General features: G+C 45.2%; 1 protein-coding gene across 5 annotated transcripts in view; it reads left to right on the forward strand.

The window, feature by feature from the left end:
• Positions 1–25,577, forward strand: part of LOC115102532 (dual specificity tyrosine-phosphorylation-regulated kinase 1B-like) — a 99,726-nt gene that overhangs the window by 33,382 nt on the left and 40,767 nt on the right. For 3 of the 5 annotated variants that reach the window (XM_065027987.1, XM_065027989.1, XM_065027990.1), the window contains exon 1: positions 9,583–11,868. The exons of 1 other annotated variant lie outside the window; for it this stretch is intronic. In XM_065027987.1, coding sequence (XP_064884059.1) covers positions 11,724–11,868 — 145 coding nt within the window. In that variant the 5' untranslated portion in view covers positions 9,583–11,723. Of the gene's footprint in view, positions 1–9,582; positions 11,869–25,577 lie in introns of those variants that run through there. One more of the 5 variants, XM_065027991.1, reaches the window with a different exon arrangement.

Consider the following 25,577-nt stretch of genomic DNA (forward strand, 5'->3'; position numbering starts at 1 on the left):
AATTATCCATACCATAAAGATGTTCAGACACCTGAGGGGCCACATTACCCTTGAGCATACTGAGCCCATATCCATGCATGCGCTGAGCCCATGACAAGCAGACACATGCCAACCCACCTTGACATATGTCCACCCCCTGCACACACCTCCATGTATCCACATACCCGAATGCATCCATATGACACTGGCAAACAGTGGCAGGGTCCAAAACGTGCCACCAGTCTGAGGTGCCCAGCCCACTCACCTGCCACAAAGACCCCTTGTTTGGACACAGGAGTGACCAGTAGATCAGCCAGACCACTCAGACCCAGTTGGACTACGGACAAAGAGCACCATTCCTTAATCCCTTCCTTGAAGTAAACACAGATCTGAGATGGTATGGAGTGGTCAAAGCTCTCTCTTATCCAATCACACACAGATCTGTGATTACCTCTAGGAATGAGGAAATATTGTCCAACTATTGGAGCAGGGCCCTAAGAGGTAGAGATATGCGGGAGTGTCAGGAAGCAGTGTTTTGGAATTTCCAGGTGCGTGGCGTGATGGGTGGGGAAAGGGGGTGGTGGATGTGCCCCCTCTGGTTCGTCTGCCCCAAGGTAACACCCAGCACTTTACCCGGATTGCCCTAGAGATAAACCCCTACTAAAGAAATGGGTTCCACAAATTGTAAGTGGCTTTGGATTAAACGTGTCATTCAAATAAATAAATTAGCTAGCTTGTCTGTCTGCCCAGTAGACTCTAGGCAATGGCTATCCATCTGTGTTAATGATTGTGAATATTTACGTCTTTTGTCCCTTTTGACATCTTGCCCTTCTACACCTTTGCTTGTGCTGCAGACCGTGTACTCCCATGGACAGGCCATTTGTGCTCACATACGTGTGTTTGTGTGTGTGTGTATGCTTGTAAGTGAAAGGCCCTGTTGTCTCTGTGGGAGTGTGAGACTGTTCCCAGCTTCAACAATGACAGCCAAAGTGACTGTCTGTGTGCCTGCATGCCTGCACATACCCTTTGCCAGCCACCATGCCAGCTCTAAACTGGCACAGCAAGAATTAAGTAGCCAGAGCTTCTAGAGATTATGGCTGGCTTAACCGAAGCTTAATCACATCATATGTGCAATATAGGGTGAATAGGAAAGGAACAGCGACCAAGAGCGGGAGGAATATATATATTTTACAGTGAAGACTGGGAGGGGACTTTAAAAGTAGATGGGAAATTGTTATTTTAGGTACTTTGCAGGCTACAACTCTACCACTGGATTTTAATAGAATGAATGGTAGGTGCAGGTTCCCCTAATAAAAGCCTGTTTTACCCTTAAGCCAACATCAGCTACCTTCTGTTTTTAGGTTTTTCAACTCCGGTGCTCTTTGTGCTGTAACACATTTCGCAAAGTTTTTTCACCACTGTTACCCGAGTCACTGAAGTCAGAACTCTTCAGATAAACTTGATGACATCAATCTTAACTCATAACGCAGAGCCAAACATGCTTTTGTGAGGCAAACCACACGAGTAACGCGGTCCTTGTTATCGACGGACTGTCAAGCATGATCCTTTAAATTACAGTCAGATTTTCTCTTGGGGACTTTCCTTTACTCCTAAGGTGTCAGTTGGAATTAAATTGTGCAGCTATTTATAAACCGTGATCCATCTTTACCCATTTTGTCTGTGTAAGTAGTCCTATGTCCGGTGCTGTGTCAGTTACAGGGCAACCTTGTATCCTAGTGCCGATGCAGTGCTGGACTGGCTGGATCCTTCCAAGTGTAGCAATTATTACCCAACGAATGTGATAAGTAGTATTGATTGGATTTGTATTTGATTACATCCTCCACAAGCCCTCCCTCTGCAGGAAGAGGCCACATCTGTGACAGATCCATGTCAATTAACCCACAGTGGCCTGTTAACCCGTGTACCTGAAGTTAATGAAACATTATTCAATACTCAGATGTGCCTGGTGTGAAACACTGGACATGAGAGGAAGACTCTAATGAAATACTGCTGCAGAGTGTTGGGCTTATGTGAGGAAAAGACCACCACATTTGAGACCTTGGGGTGATTGGAGGGCGGAGGTCCTCCAGTGCATTTTTGTCATCAGTTTAAAGGTGCAATATGCAGAAATCGCTCTGCTATTTCCTGGTCGCTAAAATTCTAATAGTTTGCCTAATTTCAGTTTGTGACCCAAACAAGTGTAGAGAATCATTGTACCATCTAAACCGCTGTGAAATACATTTAAAAAAAAAACTAAAATATTGTATTTTCAGCTGTTTGAAGCTGGTGCACAAAACCAAAAGTAAAAGACGCAAAAACTCAACTTAAAAACGGTAAGCATAGAAATAGCCCACATAGAACAGATCTACTGCTTCTTAGACTTGCTTTCAATGAGTGACAGATCTATAACTCACATAAAAAAATCTAATGTTATTTGTCACATTCGCCGAATACAACAGGTGTAGGTAGACCTTACAGTGAAATGCTTACTTACAAGCCCTTGACCAGCAATGCTTTAATAAGTTAAGAAGAAAAATTTAAAATTGATAAGTAAAAAAAAAAAAAAGTAAAGGAACAAATAATTAAACAAGCACAATTTCTATGTCAATTTTGTCAGGTCGCCCAAAAAGTTATATATTGCAGCTTTAAACTGGATCGGTTGCTTCCTGGATGGCAAATTGAGTGTCTTGTTATTTTTATGTCTCTGTTTCGACATTTGAAAAGTCGCTGCAGCTGTCCTTGTCTGTCTGTTCTTCCTTACTGTACTTTATTTTGTAGCAATGCTACCGTACCTGTAGACTTAAGGTAATTGTGCTAACGCTAGTTAGCATTGGCTTGCGAAACTTCCTTCATACTGCACACAGAGTCAAGCATTTTAGGACTCCAGATAAATGCCAGAATCTCTCAGTATCTCTTTAAGGCAGATGTTTAGATTTATATAAAGAAAACTGCCACTGCTGTTCATTGATAACAGCTAACCGTGTGGTGTTCAGCTGCGGGTTTTAGGAGACCACAGACTACAATATATAATGTCCTCACTCCCCTATAAGAATTGAGTCGGTGTCTACAACCGACCGGTACTTAGGCTACAATTTATTAATTTCAGTCAATGTTATGTCACTGTTTCTTCATCATTATGCATATATATTGTAATGCATCTAGGATGGAGAGCAGGTAGATTTGACTCTCCAAACTGTAGGCTACAAATAACTTCAGCCTGTTTCCAGAAAATCTGCAAATTATTGTTGTGATGCTATTTCAGTTAGCTAGTCAGTACAAGGTCTAGTCCTGGCTGTGGTGCTATGTGTTCTGTTTTCCAATAGATTTTGTAATGGGTTTGTCTTTTGGCAAGTCATACTGCCGGAGCCATTTCTAATCATGTTAATGGTGACTGTGAAATGTGTCTGCCTGCCTATCCCTCTCCAAATCCATCCTGACAGTATAAACTGCAGCTATTTTAGGAGTTCATGTTGAAGCAGGAGCTGATGGTAAAAAGGAGTTTCTCTATACTTGACACGGAATCTAGAAAATGTTGACCTACATTTAAAAAAGCATTGTGTGATGTGATCCTAGCCACATCCATGTAGTATTTAATTGCACTTTGCACTGGAGTGAGTTTCTCCCCTAGAACACAGTGCAGTTGCTTGGTGCTAGTCAGAAAAGACATCACTCTTCCTCTGGCAGTGCCCAGCCAGTGGTTTGTTGTAATAACTATGGTTGGCCACTGGGGGCAGCAAAGGAGGGACCACCAGACCCTCCTCAAATGTAACAATGTTTGGCCTGCATCACACCTGTTAATCTACTTCTCTGGATGTTTATCCTGGTCCTAAAGTCAGCCGTCACAAAGCCTCAGTTCCAATTCCTCTTACTACCATCAGTTGATTAAAAAATATTTTGTTATTTTCTGCCTTTACTTGTATCTGAAATGTATGCTGTTCATTTAAATGGAAGAGCAGGAGGGTATTGTTTTGCACACAGACAGACTGTCACAACTAGAACTGTGCCATTGCCTCTTATGGGTATATCCCAAACAGAAACCTGATCTCAACATAAACTCTCCCTGACCCCTTAAGAAAAAATAACCCTTAATCCTGGCATTGTAAACCATGACATAGTGCAACATTGGAAATGTCTACATGCATGCCAAGACAACATTGTGTTATGTACAATGGATGAGGATCCTGTCTAATGCTTTTGGGTCTCTGTGGGACACAGTTTTGTGGTCTGTCCTGTCTGGTCTGTCTGTCTTGTCATTTTCAGGTGAAAGGTCGAGCAGGGGGGGATGGGGAGCCTCATCAGGGATTAAGGGTGGGGATTCTCTGTCTCTCTCCAGAAAAGGGTCAGGCATAAGCGCAAAGACACGTGCATAGTGATGCCGTGTAAGCCATTTCTCTGTACCATTATCCCTCCCCCTTTAATACAGACACAGTAATACAGACACAGTAATGCACACAAATGAGGGTGGACCTGCACCTGCTTGAGAACAGGTTACAAGTTTCTGGGAGAAAAAAAAAAAAAAAATATATATATATATATAAATAGGGAGCCAAAATAAATTTGGGAATTAAAATATTGGAAAATTATAGAGCAGTATCATTAATGAATTAAATTGTGATGAAAATGATAATTTGTTGTAGACTGCTTCCTGAATTTATTAGAATTGAAATGGAAATGATGGTAACTAAGCAGAACACATTTATACCTCCGTTATGTTCAGCGGTTTCATACAGGAGAATGGAGACCTCTAGGTGTCATTAGCAGACATTGAAGGAGATGTTTGACTTGAAAGATTATCCTTTTTTTATGTGATCATACAAAAAAGTTATTTCCTCTTTTCTATTCAACAGTTATCATTTCTAAGCATCACATAACAAAAACATAACATAAGAGATTGTGGGACTTTATGAAATTCTTTGTTGAATTTCATTTGTAAATCTGCATGGTTACTCGCAAGGAAGCAAACATTTTTTAAATTTACCCCTGCTATAAAAGAAATGTCATAACTTTATGACACTAATATTATCTAGATTGAACAATCTGTTTGTCCAGGATTCCCGGCACGGCCCGAGTATTTGCCTCCCCTTTGCTACACTCCTACACCTGTCCTTGCAGGGACCTCCCGGGTCCTATTTATGGACGAAGCGCCTCAAACTTCTTTCAGTGTTCAACTTGACTCTGCCTGCTCTTGCGCTTCTTGGCAGAACTCTAGTGGCAGTAGCAACATTAGGCCATTTTTGTCACATGTAACTCCAACCTTTCCTGTACACTATATAGCCCACTGGGAAACATAACACATGCTCATGCTCATCACCTATGACATGCCTTGCGCCTGTTTTGTAAACGCCTGTAGTTGCCGGGTGGAATTATGGGTCATGGCTAGAAGGGATCCAGCTTTTGTCAAATTAATGTCAAAAGTATACTTTTTTTGCATTTTAGCTAGCCCTAAACCTTTTCCTAACCTTAACCTAATTCTCCTAACATGCTACGAAAAGTCAACTCTGATGTTAATTTCACAAAAGCTGGATCACTTCTAGGCATGACCAGGAATTCTGCCACATTTCCCATTCCTCCCTGAGGTCCTTAAGCTGTTGTGATGATCAGAGGGGCATGTTGTAACAGGATGAGGCATAGATGTATATTTTGTTTTACATTGTTTCACTCAAGTCAAAGTTAGATTCAAATATCAGTTTCTTGTCAGTGTGTTACTTTTAACAGTTGCAGCTTGATGTAACATACTGCAAGTTCCAGATAACTTTAATAAATCAAGCATCTGACATCACTTTCTATTGCATAATTTTCTATGTTTTACAAAGTGAATAGTATTATTGGCTAATTGTATTATATTCCATTCCAAAGGGACTGGCATGGGATGTCAAAGGGTAGTAAAAAGGTTAGTGCCTATTTTAAAAATGTAGAGACCTTGGCGTCACAAGGAGCCATGTAACCTTATTTAGTTGTCAGGATTTCACTGGTCGGCAATGAGAGCTATGATATATATTTGGATATTCTGCCTGTAGATATGGGGGTTGAAAATACAGCAGAGAAGCATGTGATTCGTTGTTGGTAAAGATTCCATCATCCCTGCGCTGGGTGGGAATGAGTGATGATTAAGATGGGTGAAATCAGTGCTTGTCTCTGGGTCTACTTATCGCAGAAATTAAATGACAGTTAGTTCAACAGTATAGACACACACCTTATAAAACATATTCCCAGGCTTTAGCTGAGCTGAAACGCAACCCCGGCAACCTCCCCGCAGTGTAATTGTAATTCGCTGCTGTGTTACCCCTCCGTTCCTCTGGCGCTCACTAGCTTCTTCTGTAGAGTTCGACTACCGTATCTTCCCACTGCATCATGTTTACCTAGCAACACGCATCACCCGCTGCCGGCCCTCCCATTGGTCATTCCAAAACGCACCCGGGACCAATGGCAGGGCTGTTACCATGGTACAGTGTGTAGTTGCCGGGTGGAATTTTGCTGCAAGGCACGTGAGTCCCGGAGTCTTCGCCTTGCGTTTTTAATCTCGGGTGTCTGGGAGCTTTGCAAACGTGATTTATTGGAACCGAGTCACACTCCCTTTGGAGAGTCAGCTCACATAATACACGTACACATTTATCTATACATTTGTGCGTATACAATCAAAATAGTGTTATGACACAAGGAGACTGCACCAGTTCGGTTTGGACTGTATGTGCCATGCTGTGCCTCTGTTCGGGGCTAAGGGAAAAGAGGGACTGAATTTGCTGGCTAATTGCTCAACCAAGTTTAGTATAACGTTATGATGTTGCTATTCATATTTGGTGTGTCATATTTTGGAACAAAGATGGAGAGGCTGTGGTGTCTCCAGATCCAAGATGGAGAGAGGCTGTGGTGTCAGTCTCCAGATCCAAGATGGAGAGAGGCTGTGGTGTCAGTCTCCAGATCCAAGATGGAGAGAGGCTGTGGTGTCAGTCTCCAGATCCGATTAAAGACGGTCAAAGTCCCTGGCATTTTGGAATTAAGTTGTAAGCAGTTTACACATACATTTGGGGAAATAATTGTTATTTATTCTATTAGATATTAAATGTATTGTTTAATTTTCTCATGTGTATGTTTCTGGTAACACAGGTTGTTGTTATGTTCAGAACATTGAATCATTGTTGTTGGTGACAGTTTACATCCTAATTTGTGGTCTAGAGGACATTCATAATTGAGAAATATAGCAATACCCTGCTACTTTTAAATTGCCTGTTTTACCAGAACATAGCAAATGCATACACAGTGTGCAACAGCAGAGCTACCCCGGGTGCTATTGCAAAAGTCATTCTAAAGTTCTTGTCCTGCATGCAAATTGTACATTTATTTTGGGTGTGAGCACCCACATCCCCCTTCCCATGTCACATACCACCTCAGTAACACTGCTAACCTATAACCTGTAATTGGGGTTTAGTTTTTGCATCAACAGTGCTCTCTTATGGAAGTGACACAGTGCTGCATAGCTATTGCAAATATCTCCAGCTCGCAGTTTGATTAAATTGTGTGCTGAAATCTATCCCAATCCTTGCATGACGACAGTAGCTGTCTGCAGTGAAGTGAAGTTAAAGTTTTTCTGAAGGGGGAACACGCACATTCACTGGCTACCGTGGTGGATGAATGACGGCATGGTTAACCTCATTTTGTACATCCCCCTCCCATCTCTTCAGTTGCTGTTCTTTTGGGGGAGAATATGGAAACTAATACCCAACATGAACACGCAGGGATTCACAACATTCAATCTTCTTGAGAACAGACAATGTTGTTTCGGTTCCACATGTCACAGGGAATTATTTTCAGAGCTTTCAAAATACCAAGGCTAAATTATCACAACATTACTTAACCTGCCCTTTGTGTTTTAGTGGATTGAGATACATATATATTTTTGAAGTCATCTTATGTCATATAGATAATAATTTACCCCATTGCCATTTATTGGTGTCATAAGGGTGTAAAATAGTTTTCCCCCTGTATTTGATCTGAAGAAGAAACAAAGTATATTTTGTTAATATTCCCAAAAAAGTAACTCAGTTTGATCACATTGTCAGTGTTTTCAGATATACTGGATCCTGTAATTGCCTGTTTTGCTTACGTTAGCCTAGTTTGTGTGACTTGCAGGCAAGTTTTGTTTTTAATTTACTGGACATAATATTTTAACTAGATGTGAACGGTCACCTGGAAGATGTCCTCTCGTTTTCTGTGTTTTTGTGCTCTATCAAGTTATGCATGCTATTTAAAGTATTAAAGTTTAAAGTATTGTTTGAACTTTTCTATATCGATCTTTTTTGCATGACTTCATGAGCTACCCCTTTGGTCGCATTTCTAGTGGTCTTTCCCCCTTCCCTTATCTGTCTACCTGAGGTCTTTAACTGTTTCCGCGGCCACGTCTTTCTGCCTCCGCGATGCATTTGGCGACGACGGGGAGGCAAGGGGACAGGGCAGCCTCATTTTCTATCTCCGCCCACATATCCAATTTGACCAATTCAAGCAGCTGAAGGGACGTCGTCTGACCAATCACGCTCGAGCTGCCGCGGCGTCGGATAGCAACAGAGCCTGCGAACGCGCACACTGGGGGTGAGGAGTGTTGAGCTCACGATCGAGGAAGGCGCGTCAGGGAAAGCGGAGAGTAGTGGCGGTGGAAAGCAATAAGAGAAGGGGAAGGGTTTTGCCAGTGTGCGTGCTTTAGCACAGAAAATTGTGAAATCATTCTCAAGGACTGGTAGAACTAAATGAAGCTTGTATAAATAGACATGGTGAAGGACAGCAAACAAATAGCTGTCTTAGTAATTATTTTCTGAATAAACCTGAGGAACAGGAAGCAACTTTTGTCATTATCATGACTTGTAATACATTTCTGAAAGATATAGTCATAAATAGGCTACAGCTTCAAGTTGACTCAAATATAGTGTCACAAAATGCTTGCTTTACTGATTACATTACTGGTTCTAATGTAACTTGTTTGACTTTATCCAATACCTTAGTTATTAGTTAGATATAACTCACTTGCATATTTTCCTTATGCGCCATCGGACTCGAACTTTTGTTATAGACTGAGACGAGTTGACAGATTTTTCCCACAGCATGTATACTAGTATCTCGTTAAGGAATATTGTTGCGGTTGTCATTTTCAGATATTGTGTGAATAGTGGTAAGGGCTTTTATTTGGGCACGTGCACCTAGTTCGCCCCATCAATGTAGTCCTTGTCGTATGTATGTATGTGTGTGTGTATGTACAGTATATATGTGTATATATGTGTGTGTGTGTGTATGTATATATATGTAATGTATATATATCTGCCTGTTACTATAAATGGAGAGGAGCAACTTTGTGGCGCAACTACTCTCGAAAAGGGGGTATGCGAAAAGTCTCAGGGTTGCCATCATGTAGTTGTGTGTGTTACAATATTTCAAGTACCCCGCGTGTAATTTCACATCAACAGAGAAATAAAACTATCCGTAATGTCTCCTTGCTGTACTGTGACTAGGTAGCCCTGCTAATTTGAACGTTTTAAACATTAATGTGCGTGGAGCTGCGTCAACCCAGCTGCTATCGGATTGTATCTCCACAGCCCCCCTGCGCTCGAATAGCTGTTGGAACAATCCGCATCGCAGGGTGTGGATCCGGAGCGGTCCAGAAAGGGTAGCCAGCACAGGGAGTAATAACGGGAGAGGGGCGAATATGAGTTAATGCTACCCGGGAAGAACACCACCTAGGAGGTGAATATCCTGCGAGATAAATCAGAGGATTGAATGAAAATATAGTTCATTGTTTGACCTGGAGGTATCAAAGGCAACAGTAGCGTGAGGAGAGAGCATCGAGACACATACGGAAGCTCCGAACTGACTGGCAGCGAACGACTGCGTAGAAGACGGTGTGAGAGGGAGGTGACAGTGTTGAAAAGTATATTGCTTTTGTTCATTTGGAACTACGGAGTATTGGGTTTTGTTTTAAATGCACGTTTTTATTTTACTTTCGTGGGGATCACGACTCACTTCCGGAAACCCACTATTTTTTGTTGAGCAATCGCTACAGTTTTTGTATCAAAACTGACGAAGAGACTCCAAAACCGGAAAATTGTACTGTCGCAAATGTCTTGTCAGACGAAATACATCAATTTGAAATAAAAATATATATATGGGAGAGTGCGGACCGGATTTATTGAATATGTAAAACATTATATTCAAGTATTTGACATTCTGTAGTTAACAAACAGCCTTTGCCACCCAAGTGAACTGGCGAGAGAGAAGGATACATTTTTGCTGCGTATGTGGACGCGTCTCTGGCACATCAAAGCAAATCAAAAATTGAAGATTCACTTCTCTTTTTTTATTATCAAGAGAGGCGCATTGACTCTACCTAGATCAGAGACTTTGGAATAGAGCGCAAGAAACTGACACTGAAAACGGTTTTACTTTTGTTGTGCCTTGGAATACACTTACTTGCACATGAACACTTTGCTTTGCCGTATTTCTTTTTGCATGCTCATGTTTATTTCTTCTTCCTGCACACGATAACATTTTTCACAAGCTAAAGGTTGTTGTCACTCGTGTTTTTAGTTCCGTGTCCCTCTCCTCCCACCTCTCGACCTGGCAGGCTTAAAGGGCACCAGTTAACTGTGGACTTCGCTAGTTCCGTTCAAGGGAGAAGGGTAGATTTTCATGTTTGTGCATCTGGTGGAGGAGACAAAGACAAAAAGCTTTTACTGTGGATGATTTATCTCTGAACTGTACCTGTTGTGTCACTGGATTAAACCACCAGGTTGAAGTCTGGGAAAGAAAACAGCACAGATGTTTTTGGATTGCTTTCACCTGCTTATTTTTTGAGTGATTAGTTCACAATAGGATACTTACACAGAATCTAAGAGGCAAAGGCTATTTTTAGGGAGAGTGATGGGGTAAATGGTGGTAGTTGGAAATTGAGACCCCCACCCTCAGCCCAACAACACTTCCAGCTTTAGCTCTGGTTCCATTGTCAGCTGCTGAATTATCAAAACTGGAAATCCGAGTGGGGGTCCCGTCTCAGTCAAGCTCCCAGATATACATCTCACCCTTGTCTACTATCTGACTGTATCTTCTATCTTCTTTGACTGGAATTAAAAAATAAATTCAACAAGGAACAATGCATGAAACTCCGCACTTATAAGAAGCAAACTTGAGTAACCAAATATTTTCTTCCCCATATACACAGAGAAGCATATTTTTATATATAATATATATATGTTATATATATATATAATATATATATATTAAATAAGAAATAGCTATGAATTATATAAGAATATGTAGTTTAAATAATTATATTATATTTTTACGTCAGAAATAAGTATTGTTGCCTGAAACCCAGTTCATTGCCTTAGAGAAACATTGTAATAAAGAATACAGAGGAAAGACGACGTGGAACTTTTTGGGAAACAAGTTAATGGTGCCTTTTTAGTTTCGTTGGTTCCTAATGTCTCCACCACTTCAGGGTTGAATTGTTGACAAAGAAATATTTTTGTGTGAAACCCTATATATATATATATATACCTGCCTTTCCGGTTCAAACTTGAGTTATATTGTCGTTGGATGTATATTGCTCAATTGCAGAGATTTCTGAAGATTTCTGAGCCGAGGATTACCCCTTCACTCTACACTTGATGCATCCTCATAGTTTTCCAAAGTAATTTTGGAATCCCCAAATTATAAACTTTGACTTGATTTCTGGGATACAGCGGCCCAACACACAAGAGTTTCCGATGGTGATCACTTCGTCAGTGGAGGAGAAGCCACAGCCTTCTAACAGAATGGTCGCAAATCTGCCGACCGACTCCTGGATCAACAACCCAGAGCAAAGTCGCTACTTACCAACTCAGTCACACCTTCTCCGGAAACCGACAAAAAGTTAGTACCAATATTGTTGGTTTGTGAATGAGTATACACACTCTTACTTGAACATACAGATGCACATAAACACTCACTCACACTCTCGCTCTCACTAATCACATGTGTTGTAAACTTTTAGTGGATCAATCTAAGCAAAAATAGTTATTTGTCATACTTGAATGATGAGTGTGGAATTATAAGTAGTAAAGTATGTCACTATTGCTTCACCTGTGTAGTTCTCTGTGAGACCCCCTCTCTTCCAAAAGGTTCCCCACCTCTGTGGGATGTTGTCATGAAACTTTTGTAGCATGTGATATCCTCAATGCTCTTAGTTGAGATATGAGTATTGTGTATCCTTACACGTTCATCCTGAATGACACAAACTGATAAGACCGATGTTCATCATAGTATGAGTTGAATCAAGAAGTGTCTGCCTATGGCACAACATCCTGGTTTCTCTTGGTTGGTTCAATGCGTGTAAATGTTCAGTGTTGTGAGCTGAAGCAATTTGGTCTCTTTGACTTGTGCGTTGTTTATGCACAGTTTTGACTTGTGCGTTGTTCATGCATAGTTTCTACAATCTGTGGTGTGGATTACACTGTGGCGCTTATCCTCCAAAAGTCATGAACAATCACAAAACTGCGTGCCATCGTAACTGTAAAAAACAAAAAAGAACCAAGCATTATAGTGATGACGTAATGAGAGGAGGGCGAGAGAATGGGGGAAAGACCTATCCATTATTTCCATAAGAGTCGGAGGATTAAACTTGAAGCTGCAGAGCTCCATTGGTCGGTGTCCTACTACTGTTCTCATGGATGCATCAAGTACAGTTTTCATCATTGTTGTAGAGCACTTCGGTGGAATAGCGTACACGTGTTTTAACCAAGTAGAATGGAACTAATACAGATATTGTAATGTTTTGTCACTGGCATAACAATGATGTAATTACAGACTCAACCTGTTCATATTGTTCTGACTTCATTTTGGACCTCGGGTTGGACAAAACCACTACTTCAACAATAGCTGTGTTAAACTTTTATGCTCTATCATTTTAAGTTGTTTTAGGTTTATTTTAGTAGGGCCTGGGATTCCCAGGAATACTCATCACAAAAACTCAAGCAAGCCCCACCTAGAGGAGTTCCACATAGGAGACCCCTGCCAACCCCCTCTCCCCTTCTCCTTTCCCACAATTGTCTCCAGCCACTTGTTCAAACAATTGTGGGAATAAATTCATTCCCTTTCAAGGTTACTGTTGCCCAGGCTTTACTACTGCAGTCCATTGATCTTTTGGTCCCAGTGTTTCCATGGATGGACACATGCCTTTTATGTTCTGCACAGCTGTGCTCTACTTGTACGAGTCGTGTGGTTCACACTAGAGCGTGTTTTACCATGACAGCCCGGCAGCTGGGAAATCCTAGCGAAGCTGGGAGTTCCACAGTCCGTGTGTGTGGTTGCAAAACAACTTTATTGATCTGAGTGTTAAACCTCAAAGCCTGTGATGGGGCCCTTCTCCACCTATCCTTTTCTTGGGGTCTGAAGCATATTTTTAATTCTTAGATTACGTTTCTATCACCTCTGTTGTGGAGATTCCCTTTAAGTTCCATAGGGTTACATAATATTTGACATTTGGGAAATTCAGTTTATTTTATGAGTATCATGACAGATTATGTTGTTGCTGTATAAGTCAAATGCTTCACGGAATCCCTGCCCCTGGGGAATTGCACATCTTATGTTCTGTCACGTTTCACAGTATCTGACTGTTGTAGATAGATTCTCACTGTCTGGACCTGCTGGATCAATACAGGCCAATCAAAAGCTAAACATGGACCTACAGGTGCAGGGGTTTGAACTACTTTTGAACACCAGGCTTATTGTTGTGTTATTACAGAGGATGTAGCCTATTTTATTAATGACAAAGATACCTTAGTGTGGTGACATTCAGGCAGTGAATAGCCAGGTCTGTGTTTAGTACAGGAAGCAGCTTGTGGAGATGGTGATGCCGATTCAATGGACGGAAGAATAAAGATGGAAGTGGAGGGAGTGTTGGGGATGGGGGTAGATGAAGGCATGAATGAATCCTGAGTTTGGAGTTTATTGGTTTATCCTTTCATTTGATTATTTATTTGTATAGGGGTTTCCCATTCTTGCCCAGTTCCGGCATTGGCTCAAGAAGGGAATTCAATTATCCGTCAATCATTTATCTATCCACTTAATGCTCTTTAGATGTAAATTACTTAATTGGCCCATTTTTAAGAAAGTTTTCAAGCAAGCAAGCAATCTAAAGCTTCTACGAGGACGACCACACCAGCCACCACCCCCACTGATCCGAGTCTGACCAGCTGGTCCTGCATGGTAGCAGGGAGCCACCTCTGACACCGCCATTGGTCAGTTAGTCAGTCATGCACTTTGTTCATGGCTGTGCCCTTGATGCTTGACATTGTACCACTTATTTTAAGGTCACAGCTTTCCATGGTGCCATTTGTCTCAGGAGTTTCCCATAAAACTTAAGCGAGTTATCGGCATGTGGCTGAGAGGCCAGGGGAAAAGTTGGGTTGAAAAGTGAAGCACGAGGAGGACACTTGTTGAATAGCTGACGGGATTCACCTTGTAGACTGCTTAGTGTACAGTAGTTTAATGTAGGTTCTCCCCATAAGCCTTAAATTGGATTGCAGCTTGGCTCAGGAAAGGGCTGTCTGTGTCCCTCGCTGGCCTGTCGTCCCATCCCCCTGCTGAGAGACTCCCTCTCATGACACAGTGAGCCACCACTGAAGTGGGCACGGTGTCTGGGGGTTACGTTGAAACTTAGCTCACCTACTGTTGTCTGTCATAGCATGGTTGGTAGCAGTCTAGTAGATATTAAACAAGGCTTCTGCTTGATCAGAAACAAAAATGATCATGCACTGAAATAACTTGACTTGGTGATTACCTAAGTTGGTGGCCAGAACGTTTTGGCAGTTGGAAAGTTATCTAGTCGCCCCGCCCCGGTTCCCCTCAACCATAAGTATTTCTCATTGGCCAGACCTCGGGCTCACTCCTAATATTGCTATCTATATTGGAAGGGGGTAGGGAGATGGTGACACTTCGAGTCCAAGTTTACAGCTGAGTGCATAACTTTTCAATGCTGCAATTATCACTTCCTAGTAACAGCAATTTAGCAGGCTAATTGTAAATCAACACATGGCTGTAGTTGTCAATTGTAACTCAAAGCTCCTCTCTGGACTTTAAGAGGTATCAGACTCTGTGAGACAGGAATAGAAAGTGCAGTCTTTATGCCCACGGATCTGGGTGACGTTTCAGCTATTTCCCCCTTTTAATTTAAGTTATTTTTATCTGAGTATCCAACTCTCTTTCTCTGCTGCCTATTTCCGTCCTCACAGTGTGGTGCAGGCTGACCGGCCGTGTGTAGGTTACTGACTTGAGTAACTGGGTAAGCATTTCACTGTTAGTCTACACCTGTTGTTTACGAAGCATGTGACAAATAACATTTGATTTAACTGTCTGAAAGATGCCTGAGAGAAATGTAACATGCTTGAGAAAGAGTGACTTTCTGTCTGGTTCATTTATTTTCTGTCTTGAAATGTTGAAGATGTGATAATAATTAAGTCTTAAGGCCAAAGGTAAAGGCATGGTGGGAGCTTCTTTTCCAAAAGTAGAAAAACACACAACGAAGACAAGGGCCATATCAGAGCTGGGGAAAGAAAACAAATCTCAGGTTAGGCCCTCCGTTAGTGGAGTTTGGACTGTGAGACTGAAAGCAGCGGTATCTGAAGCAGTCACACAAACACCATGTCCCCACCGCTGGCCTTTGCTCCTTTCCCTCCCTTCATCTAGTTTGTTTCCTGCACTAATTTATGGTCTAAAGGTGAGAAACGTCTCGTCCCCTTGCTTATTGTGGTCGAGTTATGTTTATCCATCTGACTTTCCAGTAAACAAGATACTGAAGTTATCATTCATTCCCCCCTCCAGAATGTGACTGAAGTGATGCAATCAATGCTCTTGATTGCTGTGTTTTAAACAAGATCCCCAGACAGTATTGCCTGTTGGACTGTGTTGTGTTTGGTGTGGTTACAGTTAGTGGCAGGTGCCTGTTACAATGAGCCTGTCCTCCTATAGCTCCTCCCACCAGCCTCCTCTGGTGTAGAGGATGTGGTGGTGGAGTGGTGCTCTATAAACTGCTGTCCCTTGAGGTTGTCCCACTCTGTGGAATGTGATTCATGTGGAAGTAAACAAATGCACTGTCCAATAAATCAGTCTGGATTGAGTATCCTTGTTGTTGTAGCTTAGCTGGGAGGCGCTGGTATACAGGGTTAGGGGGAACCTCTCTGCAACACTCCCAAGTCTGTCAAAATAGCCCTTCAGGCTTCACCCCTCCATCTCCCTCAGACTAGCTAAGGGGGAAAGTAAGTTTGTCCTTTTCTGTGGCTGTAACTTTTAGACTGTGGTGATTAAGCAATAGGGATGTGTGGACTAGAGATTGTTAGCGAGGCGAGTACGTAGGCTAAGTGTTTGTGGTGAGGAGGGTTGAGGTGGGGAGGGTTGAGGTGGTTTGTGTTGTGGTGGGGTTTCGAAAACGTTAACGGGTAGGAAGCATGAGTTTTTACTCACCAATGTAACACCGTGTGGTCAACTTACAAGTACAAACATAGTTATGTATTTGGGTTATTACATATTTATTACCTTATTCCTGGATAACTTCTAAAGTTTCACAATGCACTATTTTTCAGTCATTTGGAGGATATATGCTTTGCTATTGAGTTTGTATGCTTGCTCAGTAGCCATCTTAAGCTGGCTAATGTTAGCCACTAGCCATGCTAGCATGTAATTAAATTCCAGACCATGTGTTGGCGGTGGTGACCTACAATCCACCAATCACAGGAAGTGTGACGTGAATAAGAAGTAGATGGGGCACGTACGGCCATGGACACGGCAGGCTCTAGTGCCTTCGTGCAGTGGGCTTGTCTGTTCTCCTTTTTGTTTTGTCAACTTTTTGGGCATGTTCTCTAACATTAGCTGTCTAGTTAGCTTGCTGGCTAAGACAACTGCATATAGCTAACATTCTTTGATAACTGGTTAGATGGCGTTATGTATTTCTAAAACTTTGGTTTACTTTAATGTAGCTATAAGCTAGTTGTTATTAATTGCAACTGGCTGACTCGTAGTGCTAAGGTAACATTAGCAGTCTGGTAGGGCTAATGTTAGCAGGCTAGTTGGCTAGCAACCTTGCAGGTTGATTTGGTACAATAAATTGATTAAGTATTTGCTTTTAAGCTGGCTGAAAATGTAATTGAAACCAATAGTCATGAGTGCAAACAATTTGGTTTAATTTTAAGTTATACATTGTGTTAGTTTACCACCCCTTCGACCTCCTCTCAACCTCCCTCCCCAACACCCCCTTTGATGACACAAGTTTGAAAGGAAAACATTTATTGTGCAGCAGAAGCAGAGCTACGTGTGCTTGTAGCCTGCATCTATCTGCGTGACCAAGCGGTGGTCCAGCCATCCAACATCTTCTGGCAGACAACCCCCCCCTGCTGCGCATAACTCACAGTATCCACGCTGACACAGCCACTTCCATCACGGAAAGCACATAAAACATTTAGCAAGCAAACTCTCCCCTGCTTCTCTGACTCTATCCTTCTCTCTCTGTCTTTCTCTTGTTCTTTCATAAGTAAAATAGGCAGTTTGTGAGGCTGTATGTAAGTTCACACCTCAGTGGTGAGTTGTGACCTCCCTCTCTGCTTCCTCCACCTGAAGAATCAGGAGCTGACATGCCCAGGCTGCCCACCAAAGGAGCTTGATCACTCTGAGATCGATTAGAGCTGGTCAGTCTAATGACTTAGTCCAGAGCTGAGGAGAACCTGCAGCCGTCCTAAGTAGAGGTCGACCGATTTAATCTGAATGGCCGATTAAATTAGGGCCGATTTCAAGTTTTCATAACAATCGGGAAATCGACATTTTTGGGTGCTGATTTCCGATTATTTAAAATAAATAAAAATATTTTTATATACCTTTTATTTAACTAGGTAAGTCAGTTAAGAACACATTCTTATTTTCAATGACTGCCTGGGAACTGTGGGTTAACTGCCTTGTTCAGGGGCAGAACAACAGATTTTCACCTTGTCAGCTCAGGGGTTCCAATCTTGCAACCGCACAGTTAACTAGTCCAACGCTCTAACCATTGCACTCCACGAGTAGCCTGCCTGTTACGCAAACGCAGTAGAAGCCAAGGTAAATTGCTAGCTAGCATTAAACATATAAAAAACAATCAATCATAATCACTAGTTATAACTACTAATCCAGTTTAGCAGGCAATATTAAACAGGTGAAGTTGTCATTTTTCTTGCGTTCATTGCACGCAGAGTCAGGGTATATGCAACAGTTTGGGCTGCCTGGCTTATTGCGAACTAATTTGCCAGAATGTTACGTAGTTATGACATACATTGAAGGTTGTGCAATGTAACAAGAATATTTAGACTTAGGGATGCCACCCGTTAGATAAAATACCGAACGGTTCCGTATTTCACTGAAATAATAAACGTTTTGTTTTCGAAATGATAGTTTCCGGATAATGAAACTGGCAAGGAGCAGGTCTCGAGCCCTCGACCTTCTAGTCCGAGGTCTGGCGCGCTGTCGACTGTGCCGCAAAAGCATGCTCGTGCGGCAGAGTTGATTACCGCGCTTATAAACCAGACCAAAGGCTCGTATTTCTGTGTGTTATTAAGTTATAATTAAGTCTGATTTGATAGAGCAGTCTGACTGAGCAGCAGCAGGCCCGTAATCATTCATTCAAACAGCACTTTCGTGTGTTTTGCCAGCAGCTCTTCGCAAGCACAGCGCTGTTTATGACTTCAAGCCTATCCGCCTAATGGCTGGTCTAACCAATGTGAAATGGCTAGCTAGTTAGCTGGGTGTGCGCTAATACTGTTTCAAACGTCACTCGCTTTTAGATTTGGAGTAGTTATTCCCCTTGCGCTGCAAGGGCCGCGGCTTTTGTGGAGCAATGGTAACAATGCTTCGAGTGTGGCTGTTGTCGATGTGTTCCTGGTTTGAGCCCAGGTAGGGGCGAGGAGGGGGACGGAAGCTATACTGTTACACTGGCAATACTATAGTGCCTATAAGAACATCCAATAGTCAAAGGTATATGAAATTAGCTTTTTTACATGGCACATATTACTTTCTTCTCCAAGCACTTTGTTTTTGCATTATTTAAACCGAATTGAACATGTTTCATTATTTATTTGAGGCTAAATTGATTTTATTTATGTTTTATATTAAGTTAAAATAAGTGTTAATTCAGTATTGTTGTAGTTGTCATTATTACAAATAAAAAATATACAAAAATCAGCCGATTAATCGGTATCGGCTTTTTTGGTCCTCCAATAATCGGTATCGGTGTTGAAAAATCATAATCGGTCGACCTCTAGTCCTAAGATGTGAACATGCCCTTCTCAAAGGGGGGTGAGAACCTAAGGTCCTTTGGCTCACAGTTGAAACTTATTGGGAAAGGGGGAGTGGTGTAGGTGAGTGGCTGTAGGTCGTGAAGTTTTTGGAAATAATAACAAACATGGCCACCTGACCCAAGAGGCATGGGAAAGCTTCCATGACATTGTGTGTGTGTGTTTGATACCTACTGTTGTGCCACCCTGTGTGCCATCAGGGGTTTCAGGCAGCAGATTAGCTTCAGTCGTTGCTGACAAGATGGGCATTTGGATTGACCAACAGGAAGAGAAACATAATAAAAAAATACATCAAACGCGCGGTACTAAGCACATCCTCATCCGTATTAGCTCTCTCTGTAGTAGAAGTTGTCGAGCCAGAGCCCAGAAAGTACCACGGCCACAAATCGTCCTGTATCAGGGCTGTCGTCGGCCCTCTTCTCCCATTGCATTTGGGAGAGGATTTAGTTATATTTGTATGGACTGTGTGAGCGCTCAATTTACCAGTGTCACTATTTGATGAGAGGTCGACCCAGATGGGTGTTATTTATTGCTTTCAGTCTGACTCAGCTTTGGGGGGCTGACTGTCTGAAGTTCATTGGGGGCATAGCCGAGGTGCTGGGGTAGAGGAGAATGATTTGAGCTGCTCTCAAATAAATAAAGCACTCTGTTGCTGCCCGCCGGCCGGCGCTATGAGCAGGCCAGTGATATGAGGAGGTTTAGCTGGTGTCTGGGCATTGGCAGGTGGAGATTGTTACCAGGAGGACAAGGAGTTTTTCCTGACCTGGACTCCACTCCATAGGATGGCTCACACTTCCAGTGAATGCCCAGAACTTCCTCCTTTATCAAACTACTGTGTTCGGTCATATGATGTTAGGCCGGAGGAAAGTACCTGTCTTCATCCTGTTGGATTGTATCCGAAGCCAAGGTGGTTGTATTTTCATTCCAGTGATTGACAATGACCAGATGTACAATCCAGTCATGTCATGACAATGATCTGATGCACCAATCATGTCGGCAGTGCAGGCTGGAAGCGGACATTACCGCTGTGTCCTGATTGGATTGTTGCCCGGCATGTGGAAGCAAGAGTGTGACATTTGACCTTTGAGAAGTAGCTAATGGTCAGGGTCAGTACAGTGAGGGTCCAGAGCCTTTACACTGAGGGACATACTGAGATTCTGGACATCTAGAGATGTCATGTGGAGGGACACACAGGTACGTTATGACATAGAACTTGACAGATGGAATGTCATATTCATGATGTGCAAGCAGCCAGTCTTGCTCTCACCCCCCCCCCCCTCACAGTCTGGGCCTGAAAAGCGCAGTGTCAGAGTGCGCAGTATCTGTGTCTCAGCTGTGCCTGTCCCTCAGTGCCGGCCATGCCGGGAGAGATGGAGGGAGAGAGGAGAATGAGTGTCCTCAGTGACCTGACCTGGCCCAGTCACAGTCGGCACCAAGAGGGCATGGGCTTAGCTTCCCCTGCCACTCTCCCTCGCCCTGCACGAGGTCAGCTCAGAGACATTTCTAGAAGAAGATTTAGCTTTTGGAACTTTCTATAGACAGTGGTGCCTTCTCTTGTGACCACTGACAATGGACAAGATCAGTCAGGAAAGTAGTCTGGCTGTCGTCAGCATGAGGGAAAGTGTTCTATTTACTGTTGTTCACTGAAGTAACTTGTTGGCAGCATTGTGAATGAGTTGCTCTCTTCAAAGTTCAAGGTGATCTTACCATTCACAGAGGGAGCTCTAACGGTACTGGGTTACCTGCCTGTTACCTGTGCCTGTATGAGATCCTGACCGGGCAGTGGAGAGATGACGGTGGTCCTCCTTGCCCGTGTTGTGGCGGTGAGTGTGTTAATGCGTGTTGTTAGTGTGTCAGTGTACCAGCCAGGCTTCCACACTGTCGTTGCCTGAATGGGAGCATATAGACCTGCCTCTTTACCTCCACTCTATCCCTTCCTTCCATCATTCCCTAGCTTGCCCCTCCCCCCCCCGCCTTTTGCCCTGTGTCCAACTTTGGTTTGGTGGCACCACTGCTCCTGTTACCCTAACAGGGTATAAGAGGGATCGCCAGGGAGGGAGAAGGGACGGTGGGTTCAGCTGTTAGCCTTACACTCCCCACCCCATTTCATTCCTGTTCCTTGGAGACAGGGAGTGGGCTAGTCTGTTGCTATGGTGACACCCTGATTGGCAGCTGTATTTGGTCAGCTGTAGAGCGGTGTGGTGGGATACCTCATGGTCCATGCACGGTTAATTGGTGTAAATGATTACTTCAGTATGTATATATTTAACCCAGTCCGATATGACACTTAAGTGAGTGAGCATAAGTGAGGATGAATTCTACCCTGTGCAGTACACCTGTGTGTTTGTCTGTTTGTCTGTGTGCCCTTACCTACTATATTTTATTAATATCCAGCCCCATTAGAGACAACATTTGTGTGAGTGCTTTGGCCGGTTGGGTGAGAGAGACTGGGGGTGAGAGAGAGAGACTGGGGGTGAGAGAGAGAGACTGGGAGCGAGAGAGAGAGACTGGGAGCGAGAGAGAGAGACTGGGAGCGAGAGAGAGAGACTGGGAGCGAGAGAGAGAGACTGGGAGCGACTGGGAGCGAGAGAGAGAGACTGGGAGCGAGAGAAGCGAGAGAGAGAGACTGGGAGCGAGAGAGAGAGACTGGGAGCGAGAGAGAGAGACTGGGAGCGAGAGAGAGAGCCCGGGAGACAGAGAGCGAGAGAGAGCCCGGGAGACAGAGAGCGAGAGAGAGCCCGGGAGACAGAGAGCGAGAGAGAGCCCGGGAGACAGAGAGCGAGAGAGAGCCCGGGAGACAGAGAGCGAGAGAGAGCCCGGGAGAGAGCGAGAGAGAGCCCGAGAGAGAGAGCCCGGGAGACAGAGAGCGAGAGAGAGCCCGGGAGACAGAGAGCGAGAGAGAGCCCGGGAGACAGAGAGCGAGAGAGAGCCCGGGAGACAGAGAGCGAGAGAGAGCCCGACAGGAGAGCCCAGAGAGAGCGGGAGACAGAGAGCGAGAGAGAGCCCGGGAGACAGAGAGAGAGAGAGAGCCCGGGAGACAGAGAGCGAGAGAGAGAGCCAGAGAGAGAGAGCGACAGAGACGAGAGAGCGAGAGACAGAGAGCGAGCGAGACAGAGCGAGCGAGAGAGAGCGAGAGAGAGACAGAGAGCGAGAGAGAGACAGAGAGCGAGAGAGAGACAGAGAGCGAGAGAGAGACAGAGAGCGAGAGAGAGACAGAGAGCGAGAGAGAGACAGAGAGCGAGAGAGAGACAGAGAGCGAGAGAGAGACAGAGAGCGAGAGAGAGACAGAGAGCAGAGAGAGAGACAGAGAGAGACAGAGAGACAGAGAGCGAGAGAGAGACAGAGAGAGCGAGAGAGAGAGACAGAGCGAGAGAGAGACAGAGAGCAGAGAGACAGAGAGCGAGAGACAGACAGAGAGCGAGAGACAGAGAGCGAGAGACAGAGAGGCGACGAGAGACAGAGAGCGAGAGACAGAGAGCGAGAGACAGAGAGCGAGAGACAGAGAGCGAGAGACAGAGAGCGAGAGAGAGACAGAGAGCGAGAGAGAGACAGAGAGCGAGAGAGAGAGACAGAGAGCGAGAGAGAGAGACAGAGAGCGAGAGAGAGACAGAGAGCGAGAGAGAGAGACAGAGAGCGACAGAGAGAGAGAGAGAGAGACAGAGAGACAGAGAGCGAGACAGAGAGAGAGACAGAGAGACAGAGAGCGAGACAGAGAGAGACAGAGAGAGAGACAGAGAGAGAGACAGAGAGCGAGAGAGAGACAGAGAGCGAGAGAGAGAGAGAGAGAGACAGAGAGACAGAGAGCGAGACAGAGAGAGAGACAGAGAGACAGAGAGCGAGACAGAGAGAGAGACAGAGAGAGAGACAGAGAGAGACAGAGAGAGAGACAGAGAGAGAGACAGAGAGCGAGAGAGAGACAGAGAGCGAGAGAGACTGGGAGAGCGAGAGAGACTGGGAGAGCGAGAGAGACTGGGAGAGCGAGAGAGACTGGGAGAGCGAGAGAGACTGGGAGAGCGAGAGAGAGCCCGAGAGACAGAGAGCGAGAGAGAGCCCGGGAGACAGAGAGCGAGAGAGAGCCCGGGAGACAGAGAGCGAGAGAGAGCCCGGGAGACAGAGAGCGAGAGAGAGCCCGGGAGACAGAGAGCGAGAGAGAGCCCGGGAGACAGAGAGCGAGAGAGAGCCCGGGAGACAGAGAGCGAGAGAGAGCCCGGGAGACAGAGAGCGAGAGAGAGCCCGGGAGACAGAGAGCGAGAGAGAGCCCGGGAGACAGAGAGCGAGAGAGAGCCCGGGAGACAGAGAGCGACAGAGAGAGACAGAGAGCGACAGAGAGCGACAGAGAGCGACAGAGAGCGACAGAGAGCGAGAGAGAGACAGAGAGAGACAGAGAGCGACAGAGAGCCAGAGAGAGCGAGAGAGAGACAGAGAGCGAGAGAGAGACAGAGAGCGAGAGAGAGACAGAGAGCGAGAGAGAGACAGAGAACGAGAGAGAGACAGAGAGCGAGAGAGAGACAGAGAGAGACAGAGAGCGAGAGAGCGACAGAGAGCGAGAGAGCCCGGGAGACAGAGAGCGAGAGAGAGCCCGGGAGACAGAGAGCGAGAGAGAGCCCGGGAGACAGAGAGCGAGAGAGAGCCCGGGAGACAGAGAGCGAGAGAGAGCCCGGGAGACAGAGAGCCAGAGAGAGCCCGGGAGACAGAGAGCGAGAGAGACTGGGAGAGCGAGAGAGACTGGGAGAGCGAGAGAGACTGGGAGAGCGAGAGAGACTGGGAGAGCGAGAGAGACTGGGAGAGCGAGAGAGAGCCTGAGAGAGCGAGAGAGAGCCCGGGAGACAGAGAGCGAGAGAGAGCCCGGGAGACAGAGAGCGAGAGAGAGCCCGGGAGACAGAGAGCGAGAGAGAGACAGAGAGCGAGAGAGAGACAGAGAGCGAGAGAGAGACAGAGAGCGAGAGACAGAGAGCGAGAGAGAGACAGAGAGCGAGAGAGAGAGACAGAGAGCGAGAGAGAGAGACAGAGAGCGAGAGAGAGAGACAGAGAGAGAGAGACAGAGAGCGAGAGAGAGAGACAGAGAGCGAGAGAGAGAGACAGAGAGCGAGAGAGAGACAGAGAGAGACAGAGAGCGAGAGAGCGACAGAGAGCGAGAGAGCCCGGGAGACAGAGAGCGAGAGAGAGCCCGGGAGACAGAGAGCGAGAGAGAGCCCGGGAGACAGAGAGCGAGAGAGTGCCCGGGAGACAGAGAGCGAGAGAGAGCCCGGGAGACAGAGAGCGAGAGAGACTGGGAGAGCGAGAGAGACTGGGAGAGCGAGAGAGACTGGGAGAGCGAGAGAGACTGGGAGAGCGAGAGAGAGCCTGAGAGAGCCCGGGAGACAGAGAGCGAGAGAGAGCCCGGGAGACAGAGAGCGAGAGAGAGCCCGGGAGACAGAGAGCGAGAGAGAGAGCGAGAGAGAGACAGAGAGCGAGAGACAGAGAGCGAGAGAGAGACAGAGAGCGAGAGAGAGACAGAGAGCGAGAGAGAGACAGAGAGCGAGAGAGAGAGACAGAGAGCGAGAGAGAGAGACAGAGAGCGAGAGAGAGAGACAGAGAGCGAGAGAGAGAGACAGAGAGCGAGAGAGAGAGACAGAGAGCGAGAGAGAGAGACAGAGAGCGAGAGAGAGAGACAGAGAGCGAGACAGAGAGCGAGACAGAGAGCGAGACAGAGAGCGAGACAGAGAGAGAGACAGAGAGAGAGACAGAGAGAGAGACAGAGAGAGAGACAGAGAGAGAGACAGAGAGCGAGAGAGAGAGAGACAGAGAGCGAGAGAGACTGGGAGAGCGAGAGAGACTGGGAGAGCGAGAGAGACTGGGAGAGCGAGAGAGAGCCCGGGAGACAGAGAGCGAGAGAGAGCCCGGGAGACAGAGAGCGAGAGAGAGCCCGGGAGACAGAGAGCGAGAGAGAGCCCGGGAGACAGAGAGCGAGAGAGAGCCCGGGAGACAGAGAGCAGAGAGAGAGAGCCCGGGAGACAGAGAGCGAGAGAGAGCCCGGGGAGACAGAGAGCGAGAGAGAGCCCGGGAGACAGAGAGCGAGAGAGAGCCCGGGAGACAGAGAGCGAGAGAGAGCCCGGGAGACAGAGAGCGACAGAGAGCGACAGAGAGAGACAGAGAGCGACAGAGAGCGAGAGAGAGACAGAGAGAGACAGAGAGACAGAGAGCGAGAGAGAGACAGAGAGAGAGAGAGAGACAGAGAGCGAGAGAGAGACAGAGAGCGAGAGAGAGACAGAGAGCGAGAGAGAGACAGAG

The sequence above is a fragment of the Oncorhynchus nerka genome, linkage group LG14 (genome assembly GCF_034236695.1).
Source record: "Oncorhynchus nerka isolate Pitt River linkage group LG14, Oner_Uvic_2.0, whole genome shotgun sequence".
NCBI classification, from domain to species: Eukaryota; Metazoa; Chordata; class Actinopteri; order Salmoniformes; family Salmonidae; genus Oncorhynchus; species Oncorhynchus nerka.